At 40.0% G+C, this 11296-nt stretch overlaps 1 protein-coding gene across 1 annotated transcript; it reads left to right on the top strand.

Moving 5' to 3' along the window:
- Positions 1-1365: 1365 nt before the first annotated feature.
- On the top strand, positions 1366-10312 carry LOC101565350 (zinc finger protein OZF-like). Its single transcript, XM_012512664.2, has 4 exons — positions 1366-1484; positions 5969-6095; positions 6559-6619; positions 8511-10312. The coding sequence occupies exons 1-4, from the start codon at positions 1482-1484 to the stop codon at positions 9850-9852; spliced, it is 1533 nt and encodes a 510-aa protein (XP_012368118.2). The 5' UTR covers positions 1366-1481; the 3' UTR covers positions 9853-10312.
- The last annotated feature ends 984 nt before the right edge of the window (positions 10313-11296 follow it).

Raw genomic sequence — 11296 nt, 5'->3', positions numbered from 1 at the left:
TCACACACACACACATCTGTGACCGATTCCACTTCCTACTTTGACATCAAAATCATCTTTTTGGTTTTTTCCAGAACGGGAGATCAAAATTGGAACCTTGCGCTTGCCAGGCAGATGTTTATGCCACTGAGCTATATCTTCAGTTCCTCTGATATCAAAATCTGCATAAGTGAAGTAAAAATTTTATGTCCTGCTTTAATAAGCTAGTAATAGCAATTTCTTTATGGTATTGCCTACTATTTAGTTTTGTACATTTTACAAAATCATTTAAATAATTTTAACAACAAATCTATAAAGTACTTAACGGTATTCCTGCTAAAGGTTCTGGGTGGTTATATGACTTCTGCAATTCTCTTGGAGTACCTAGTCAAAGTGGTATTTATATTTAAACCCATCTAATTTTAAGACCTATGTAATTTCAGTATGCCATATGGCATAGTAGAAGTGATTCCTTTAACTCTGAACACTGTAAACACAATAAAATCAATCAAGAAAACCTCATAATTTCATCAAATGCACTACATACTTACATGTTATATAAACATTTTACATATACAATATTTTAAATACAAATGCAAACATACAGATCATAAGACACACCTATAATTAAGTCCATCATTATTATTGTGAACCAAAAATCACTATCAGCACAACACTGGTTCTTCACAGTGCCCAAGCAGTGGGTGAGTGGAGGCCTTCCGGTGCTCGTCATTCCTGTCTGCAGGGACAGGACGTATATTTTCAGAGGGGTGTTACAGGCTCTGCTAGGATCTGGAATCAGTGCTGATACCAAAGTGACTTAGGCACTGGAGGTGATAGGACAGAAGCCCTACTGTACCACTCCAACAGGGTTGCTAGCGGTGCTTCAAGAAGCTGGCAGTTCTGCTGAAAGTGGAGATAGATGTGAGCAGACAGGAAGGACAATTGGAGTCTAAAACAGGGGAGAGGTACAAGGCTTGGAGTTCACAGGCAAGGGCTTCTGCCGACCGCTCTTGGTGCTGTGACACGTGGGAGAATGGAGCCGTCATGCATGGAACTAGTGGAGGTTTTCGCACTATCATTCTCCAGGTAGGGAGCAAAGAGAATTTGATGTAAGAGACATTCACTAAAAACAGCATCTAAAAGGCCGAGCAGATTCACGCAGGGTGTGCGTACCCGGAGCGGCGGCTTTCTGGGAGGCTGAGGTGGATGCGGCAAGTGACCGCCGAGCCTGGGCAGCTCAGTGATGTGACAAGAGCCTGTCTCAAAAGCTAAACAACAAAACAAAACAAAACACTGCTTGATTTCAGCTCAGCAGAAGGGCCCTTTCCTGAGTGCATCGCAAAAAGAATAAGCATCCATCTTCCTGTGTAATGGCATCTAAGTGCGCGCTGTGACGGCATTGGTGGTAGCCCCAGCTGAGGAGATCATCCTTTCCTATAATTTCCACTGGCCGTGAGCTGTGTTAAAAGGATCCTGGGAGCGCAGCAGCAAGCCGTCCAATGGTGATGCAGTGGGAGAGGAGCTGGGTGTGGGATGGAACTGGGTGCATTTTTGAAGGAAGTGTTCAGAACCCGCTGTGGCAATCTACAGGCTCCCCGCTTAGCTGCAGACAACGAGGTCTACCTAAGTCTTTGGTACTGACTCCTCATCTGTCCCTTCCCCTTTGCTCAGGCAGGGGCCGTTCAACATCTCCGGCGTTCTGTCCCACTGAGACACTGGCAGTCCAGAATGCCTTTTGGGGTGCCGCAGGCGTAACTGTGACCACTCCAGTCTTAAGACACCATGTGCTTTAGAGAAATCTTAGATTTGTACTCGGCAATGAAAAAAGAAAGAGAGAAGGGAGGGAGGGAGGGAGGGAGGCACTTTATTTACTTGAGATCTGTACTCGATGTTATTGCATGAATAGAGTTTTTCATCTGGTCTCACACACTGAAGAATTAGATCTCAAACCAAAAGAAGGATGTTAGGAGAAATTTAATTGGAAATAAGAATATCTCCCTGATTTCCAGGAAGTATCCTGAGTTGGTACCCATGTGGCCGCTCAGTCCATAGCATAAACAAGCAGAGCACAGTAGTTGCTGAGTTGTTTCCTGACCACCTAGCTGAACTCACAATGTCGCCCAGCCTGGCCTTGAGCAGATGGGTCTGTGCATTTCAAGCAGTCACTTTCAACTGAGGCTAACTCATTTCTTGGGCACACAGTGTTAAGGAAATGAAAAAGGTGGGTATTTTGTATTTTAAGTTCCTGGAAACTTGGTAGGAGTCACTGCAATTCATTTTAATGGGGCCATGGCTGAATCCCTGGTGCAAAAAATTCACCCTTAGTCCAAAGTAGGAAATTCTCTCACTGTCTTTTTCTTTCTTTCTTTCTTTCTTTCTTTCTTTCTTTCTTTCTTTCTTTCTTTCTTTCTTTTTTTCTTTCTTTCTTTCTTTTTACAAACCTCTGATTTTTTTTAAAGTCAACAGAAAATGGAAATATACTTTTTAAAGTTTCTAATACTAGAAGGTATCATACAATATCTTTTTAAATAAATTGTAAGTCAAAGATACAGTCTAAATCTTAGAACAAAAATTAAGATTAAGCAATATTCAGAAAATTAAATGTTTCAAAACAATTGAACTAAGAAAAAGTTTTCATGATAGCAAAGAAGTACTAAGAGTAAAACATAAGATAAATACTGGAATGGCAAATAAATGACCAGCACTTCTAACAGTTTGAGGAGAGGATATTGCACAAAGTTCTAGTGTGTTGTGGACATGCATAATGATCATAACAGTTACTGGTGGCTAGGCGTCAGTTGTGGAACTGAGCTACAGCTATTTCTTTGAAATCCACCCTGTAGACTCAGGTGGAATCATGACCCATAGGGTGGAAGAGAAGTCCATTTGTAGAGTGTGCTGATGAAAATATTCTGCTGCTGAACACAAAAGAATAACTGAAAGACTACTATTGTATACCTCTTATCCTCCTCTGTTTGTTTGCCCTATTTGATGGGTTCTTTCCATTCTTGTTCATGGAGTTGTGATCAATTTGTTCCCTCTCTAGAACATCATTTAATAGTCTGTGTAGGCTTGGCTTTGTCATCATGAAATTCTTTAGTTGTTCTTTGTCATGGAAATATTTCACTTCTCCATTATATTTGAAAGATAGTTCTGCAGGATAGATCAGTCTGGGTTGGAATTTGTTTTCTTACAAGACTTGAAGTACTTTGCTCCATGTTCTTCTTGACTTGATGGTTTGTTAAGAAAAATCTGCCGTTATTCTGATGGGTTTTCCTTTAAATGTGATCTGTTTCTTTTCTTTAGCGGCTTTTAGTATACTGTTCCTATGCTGAATTTTTGGAATCTTGATTATTATATGTCTGGGTGTGGTTTTCATTGGATTGATATTATTTGGAGTTCTGTATGCTTCGGTTACAGGAATGTCAGATTGTTGCCCCATATTTGGGAAGTTTTCTGCTATTACTTCTGCCCATATTCTTTTTATATCATTTGTATTGACTCCTTCCTTCTCATTGATGCCTATTAGTCTCACATTGTTCATCTTTGCATCATCTTGCAGGTATTGAATTATTTTTTCCTGCATCTTAGTTGTTTTAAAGAGATCTTTTCTTACTTTTTCACTAGCTGCAATGGTGTATTTCAGGTCAGAAAGTCTATTTTCAGTTTCCCTCAAACGGTTTTGCCAGTTTGTGATTGAGGTTTTGATTTCCTGTACATCACTTTGAACCTGTTTCATAGATTCTATTTCTTTCCTAAATTGTTTATTCAGGGGTTCCATCATTTTTATATTCTGCTATATTTTTTATGAGTCTATTCTTTAGAAGCACTTAGTACTTCTTTGATTATAGTTACCACTACATTTTTTAGTTCCAAAATTATTTCTGATCTAATTTCTTCTATACCTTTCTGCAGTTGATTCTTTACTGTCAACGCTATTATTTCAGAGATATCTGGTGTGTGATTTCAGTTTCCTCAGTGCTAGTGTCTTCTGCATTTGTACTGGGTGGACTCGGGACCTGAGACTGCATTTTGTTCCTTCTCTTTGTCATTTTGTATACCACTGTCTTCTGACCTTTGGTGTAGAGCTTAGATAGAGTTATTACCTTAGCACTAGGTCCGGATCTATGAAGTTCAGATTCTACCAGGTGGGTGTTGTTTGGATCTGGCTGCTGTGCTCCACGTCTTTCTGCCACAGGCGTTAGAGTTGAACCCTTTGTGTCTCCCTGGCAAGATGTTCTGCTCCTGAATCACCTGGGTGGGTCTTGCCTCTAGCCTCTTTGCAGGGAGTTCTACTGAAGGGTTCCCTGCTGGGCCTGCAGCCTGGGTCAAATGAGTATCCATGGGCCCCGGGTTGTCTCACTCACTTGCCAGGCCAGGGTTCTGGGTCTGTTCAGGATCCCACTGGGCCTGGGTCCTCTAACTCACTCACCCGGCCTGCGCTCTGGGTCTATTCAGGATCCCGCAGCCCCAGTTGTCTCACTCACTCCCCGGGCCTGCGTCTTTCTTTTTTCTTTTTTCTTTCTTTTTTTTTTTTTTTTTTTTTTTTTTTTTTTTTTGCAGAACTAGGGATTGAACTCAGGCCCTTGTGCTTGTTAGGGAAGCACTTATTCTACTGAGCCATCTCCCCGGCCATTCTCATTTTCCATAGACATGCTCCAATAAAAGTTTGTATTAGCAAATCAATTATTCACAAGTCTTATTTAATGCTCAGTTTTGTTTTTTTTTTTTTTTTTTGAAACAAGATTCATGTTTTTTTTTTTTTTTTTTTTTTGCGGAACCAGGGATTGAACTCAGGCCCTTGCACTTGCCAGGGAAGCGCTTATTCCGCTGAGCCATCTCCCTGGCCCAAGATTCATGTTTCAAAGTGCTGCCTAATTACAGAGAAAGATGGACTCTATGAAAAACCAGATTTGTAAAGAGATTTCAGATGTGGCATATCAGGCTGATGAGATAGCTTAGCGGACTAAGCACCTGCTTAGGCAAGTGCAGAGACCTGGGTTCGATCCCTGGCACAACGTGCTATGCCAACCCCACTCCCAGGAGCACTGAGCCAGCCATCCAGTCTAGGTGTGGTGCCACATGTCTATAATTCCAGTGCTGGGAAGGCCTGAAAACAGGAGGATCACTATGAGCTGTGTCGTGAGACCCTAATAAATACATTTAAAAAAAGATATTTGTCTGTCTCCATGTGTTGTGTACAGTGGTTTGCAGGTGCTCTCCATAAGCTTTTCTTTATTTTTCTTTATTTATTATTTTGGTGCAGAGTCTTTCAACACAGTTTGGACTCATAGTAATACTCCTATCTCAGCCTCCCTAATGCTGGGATTACAGCATATGCCACCATATCCATCTCCCAGGCCACACCCCACTCCTGGAGCTTCAGGGCCTGCACAGCATGTGGTACTGATGACTTGCTTGCCAGGCAGGCGCTTATGCTGTAGAGCTATCTCCCCAGCCCAAGCTTTGCATTAGAGACAGTGCACAAGGCCAATGTAGGTGACCCCACAGGACAATCAGTGCTACTACTCTGCTTTACCAATGTATGGCAGTCTACCATGAAAATCACTAAAAATGCTGACATCAGGGCTGGCCAAATAGCTCAGCAGATTAAAGTGCCTGCAAGCAGGTGCAAGGAATAGGGGTTCAATCCCAGTGCCTGCTGTGCTGGCCTTGCTCCTGGGGCTCACTGAGACAGTAATTGAGACTGGGCATGGTGGTGTGTGCCTATTATCCCAGCTCTTGGGAGGCTGTAAACAGGTAGATCACTACGAGTCTGATCTAGTAGTGAAACCCTGAACACCCTGTAGACCCTTCCCTAAAAATACAAAAAATAAAAATGAAAATGCTGACATATACATAGCTTTGCTGACCGAGACATGGAATTAGTATTTGAAGGAATCATCCACAATTCAGGTTTTTATGAAAGGAGTTGTGATATCTTCAAGTGTGGGTGTGAACCTTCAGGAAACTTGTCATTATTCAGGAGACAGTGACCTTTGAGGATGTAGCTGTGAACTTCACCTCAGCAGAGTGGGCCTTCCTGAGTCCAGCCCAAAAGAAGCTCTACAGAGATGTGATGTGGGAAACACTTACAAATATGACTGCTATAGGTGAGGTTGACATAATTTTCTATCTTTTTTTTTTTTTTTTTTTGTGGCTAGCTCAGCCCACCCTGGGGGTGGGGCAACTGTGGCATGTGGTGCCCGGGATTGAACCATAGTTCCTGCGCTTTTGCCTAACCTTGCTTAAGCAGGAGCTTTAGACCACTGAGCTATCTCACTGTCCCAAATGAAATTCTTTTTTTTTTTTGGCGGAACCAGGGATTGAACTCAGGCCCTTACGCTTGCCAGGGAAGCGCTTATTCCACTGAGCCATCTCCCCGGCCCAAATTTCCTATCTTATATGAACATGGAATATTGATTCTTTCTCTCTAATGTAGTTTAATTAAATAATATGTTATAATATTTTCAAGAATATCTCAGACCTGCTTACATTATACCATGAATCTAACTAGAATCTATTAATATTTATATTATAGTATAATGACTTTATATTTCTGTGTTTACAATTCAGGAAGAATCAGGGATAACCACCACATTAAAGAAGAATATAAAAGTTGTTTGAGAAACCTAAGGTAATTTTCACTCCTAAGAAAAAGAAATATTTCTCAAGAGTCAGTTTGTGAGCAGAAATGTTTCAACCAAGGAAAATGAAGATATGAAACCATTTTTAAATTTATTTGGTACCACAAAACTTTCCAGCCATGTATGTAGGTTGTATTTTACAATATGGCAATCAAATTCAGAAACTTTCCACTACAGGAAACTGAGACAATAGTGACATTATGCAACAAGTAACACTATCTCCTATGTAAGTATCAAAAAATTCTTTCATGATCATGATTTTAATGTATGAAGTTGCATTTCAGTACTATGCATAGATATACGTGAAAAGAATAAATAACACAATCAATATACAGATGTTGCAAAAAGTAAAACCTAAGTTTCCATTTGATCCAGTTATAGCTTCTTGACTATATCTGTAATGAGGTAAAATCATCAAATTTTAGCAACATATATACATGCCTACCTATTGATGTTCAAAGGAGGGCATGCATTGGTATTTATAATATCTAAGTTCTGGAATTAATTCACAATAGCAAATTTCTGGGAAGAGCTTGGATGGCCCTCCCTGGATGTCTGAATGAAGAAAATGTGTGATAGGCTTAGCAAGGTGGGCCATTCTAATCCCTAGCCCTCTGGGAAGAAGAGTCAGCAAGATGACAATTTCAAGTTCAGCCTGACCTAAATAAAAGTCAGTAATGGGGCCAGGGAGATGACTCAACGGAATAAGTGCTTCCCTGGCAAGCGCAAGGGCCTGAGTTCAATCCCCGGTTCTGCCAAAAAAAAAAAAAAAAAATCAATAAGAATCTCTCTCAAAACAAGAAATAGGGGCTGGGTGTACTGGTGTGCTGCTGTAATCCTAGCACTCAGGAGGCTGAGACAGAAGGTTCATTGTGAGTTTGAGATCAGCCTGGGCTACAAAGTGAATGCAAGGCAACCTGAACTGCATAGTGATACCCTCTCTCAAAACAAAACAGAAAAATAGGAAGTAATAAGCTGGATATCTACTGTACGTAAGCAGTACAGTAGAAAAACAAGACATAATAAACTGGATAGATAATTATGTCTAAGACCTGTATTTACTTTGGACCAGTGAAAGCTTATGTTACATATTCAGCCATAAAAAGAATGATTTGTTTTTGTCAAATAAAGAAATAGGGCAGGTCGCTATTTCTGTTGTGAGCCGCTGATAGCTCAGCAGATTAAAGTGCCTGCTTAGGCAGATGCAAGGCCCTAGGTTTGATTGCTGGCATGCTGTGCCAGCCCTGCCCCCAGGGTGCACTGAGATGGCAACTGAGACTGGGTATGGTGGTGCTCACCTGTAATCCAAATTCTCAAATGAAAACTTGTATTCAAAATGGGTCTCTTGGGGGGCTGGTGAGATGGCTCAGTGGTCTAAAACACCTACTTAGAACAAGCTTAGCAAAGCACAGGGACCGCGGTTCAATCCTCCAGCACCACATACCAGCCAGCCCTGCCCCCTGGTGTTCTGAGCTGCCCCCACACAAACACATAAATAAATGTTAAAAAAAAAAAAATGCGTCTCTTGGGGCTGGTGAGATGGCTCAGTGGTCTAAAGTACCTACTTAGAACAAGCTAAGCCAAGCAAAACACAGGGGCCACGGTTCAATCCCCCAGCACCACATGCCAGCCAGCCCTGCCCCCTGGTGGGCTGAACTGGCCACACACACACACACAAAATTAAATAAATAAATAAATAAATATTATAAAATAAAATATTTAAAAAAAAAAATGGGTCTCTTGAAGGTGCCCTCCAGGACATTTAAGTTGCTTCATCCTTAAAACTCCTTAGCAGGCATCAAAACTGAATTTGTCTTGTTAAGTTATTAATATGGATGCCTTTCTCACTTTGATGAATGAGTTTGTTCATTTCTCTTACAGAAATGATGCAGATAAGTATTTGAGATTTGGAGAGAAGTTACATCAATGTAATGAACATGAGAAAACCTGCAGTGATTCCCAGTCCTTTCAAAAGCATGAAACAAGAAAAACTGGGGAGAGACCCTGTCAATATGGACAATGTGGGGAGGCCAGCTGTGATCTGGGAGTGCAAACTCACCCTGGGAAGAAAACTTTAGTAGGTAAGAGAAGTTTGAAAGGCTCCAATACACCAAGTGTTGTTCAAATCCGTGAGAGAAATCACAGTATGAGGACGCCATATGTATGCAAGCAATGTGGGAAAACCTTTACTTCTTCATACCATATTCAAGTACATGAAAGAAGACATGCTAGAGAGATGCCCTCTGTTTCTAAAGTACATAAGAAAGCATTAGCACATTGTAAGTCCTTTAACAAACATAAAGTAATTCATGCTGGGCAGAAACCCTACTTATGTAAGCAATGTGGGAAATCTTTCAGTCAAAAGAAAGAGTTTCAAGTACATGAAAGAATTCACAGTGGGGAGAAACCTTATATGTGTAAGTATTGTGGTAAAGCATTCAACAGCAAAAGTAACTGTCACAGTCATGAACGAATACACACAGGGGAGAAACACTACATATGTAAGCAATGTGGAAAAGCATTCATCAGACACGATCACTGTCAAAATCATGAAAGAGCACACACTCGGGAGAAACCATATGTATGTAAGCAATGTGGGAAAGCTTTCACTAGACAATATACTTGTCAAATACATGAAAGACGTCACACTGGGGAAAGACCTTATGTGTGCAAACAATGTGGGAAAGCATTCAGTACAAACAGTGACTACAAAAGCCATGAAAGAACTCACACTGCATTGAAACCCTATGTATGTAAGCAATGTGGGAAAGCATTCAGCAGACGCCAGTACTGTCAAAATCATGAAAGAACTCACACTGGGGAGAAGCCCTATGTATGTAAGCAGTGTGGGAAAAAGTTTTCTACATACCATTATTGTCTAATTCATGAGAGAAGTCACAGTGGAGAAAGACCTCATGTGTGTAAGAAATGTGGGAAATCATTTGATACCAAGAGAGCTCGTGAAATACATGATAGAACTCACACAGGAGAAAAACCATATCCATGCAAGCAGTGTGGGAAGGCATTCAGAACACAGAGTCAGTATAAAGTACATGAAAGAATTCACACAGGGGAGAAACCCTATGTATGTAAGCAATGTGGGAAAGCATTCACTCGACAATATCATTGTCAAAAACATGAAAAAATTCATGCTGGGGAGAAACTACATTTAGGCAAGGAAAGTAGAAAAGCATTTAATGCACAGAGGTGTTACAAAGCGTGATGCAACTCACACTTGTGAGAAACCCTATTTATGTTAGCAACACAAGAATATGTTTTAGCCAACAAAGTAAATGTTACATACATGATGGAATTTATATTGGGAAACCTATAAACAACATTGAAGAATGAACAGCATTTTTCAGTACACAAAAATGCCATCAAATACATAAAATAATGCGTTCAGGAGAGAAACCATATGCACGTATGCAGTGTGGGAAAAATTTGCCATAGGTCCTCTCTTATAAATATAAGAGAACACACTGGAGAAGAACTCTGTATGTAAAAACGTGGGAAAACATTCAGCTGACAGGCTAACCGACAGAACTGTCACACAGTGGACAGAATATAAAGTAATCAATTTACAAAGTATTCAGTATACATGGGTATTATGAAATATGTGAAAAAATTCACAGGGAAGAGAGACCCTAAATATATAAGACTATTTATAAAACTCTTTTGAAAACATTTATGTAAAGGAGAGTATAGAAAAAATATAAAAATTTGAATGTCAATATTTTTATACATTTTCCAATAATTCACCCCAGATGGAGATACTCTGAAAGATTTTCATGTGTTTTTCCTGCTAAACTATTTTTACATTTCTGATCTATGTACTGTGATCTTTACTATTAATAAATCACTTTTTTTCAGAAAATTCAATTATGCTGAAGCTTTTTTTTTGCCACATTTTTAATTCACCAATGCCCAGCTCCATTGGATGACACCCATTTTTCCCATGACTTGTTTCCCACTCTGATCAGTGACTCACATATAAATTTCTCTAGAAGGATACACTCAGATACAGCCCAAAGTGTCCTTCACCAGGTAGGACAGCATGTTTTCTCCAAGGCTTGCTGATAAGATGAGACGTCACAACAAATCTATTTTGAAAGATTTAAAAATTTTATGGGTTCATATTTGCAGTAAATACTGTTCATGTTCTTCTTTTGAAAGAGTTGATGTATAGGACACATCTAAATTCTTTGTACTTTCCCTTCCAATCTCATTTTTCCATTGATTTCTTGCTCTTATTATTGAAAGATCCTTATTTCCTATTAAATGTCATTTTTTTCTTTGGCGGTACTGGGGATTGAACTCATGACCCTGCGCTTGCCAGGCAAGTGCTTATGCTATCATTTTTTTCTGATAAAAGCAAAAGATAAACAGCATACCTTCTGCATTAAGTCAATCGTGTTGACTTCCTAGCACCCTGAGAGTGCAAGTATGTCAGCATTCCACCTTACTTCCCAGGGTTCTAAAGAAAATCCACGGAAAGGGTCAGTGATAAGCGATAATGGAATTCAGGTAGAAAGATACTTTCAAAGGATAAACAAAACATAAGCATGCTCAGGCAGACAGCACCAGGAAACAAGAATTACCTAGGAGGTAGAGAGTACTGAAGGAATAGGGAAAAGTTAGTATTTGGTTATCTTTTTTAAACTGTT

This window comes from Octodon degus, unplaced genomic scaffold, assembly GCF_000260255.1.
Source record: "Octodon degus isolate 3935 unplaced genomic scaffold, OctDeg1.0 scaffold00255, whole genome shotgun sequence".
Classification (NCBI taxonomy): Eukaryota; Metazoa; Chordata; class Mammalia; order Rodentia; family Octodontidae; genus Octodon; species Octodon degus.
The sequence above is the reverse complement of the archived record's forward strand: the minus strand, read 5'-3'. Positions and strand labels throughout refer to the sequence as shown.

Excerpts from the sequence above, each read along its gene's own strand:
- LOC101565350 (XM_012512664.2), top strand. Across the intron at positions 6,096-6,558 it reads TACAAATATGACTGCTATAG|GAAGAATCAGGGATAACCAC; the intron begins GTGAGGTTGACA and ends TTTACAATTCAG. Across the intron at positions 6,620-8,510 it reads AGTTGTTTGAGAAACCTAAG|AAATGATGCAGATAAGTATT; the intron begins GTAATTTTCACT and ends TTTCTCTTACAG.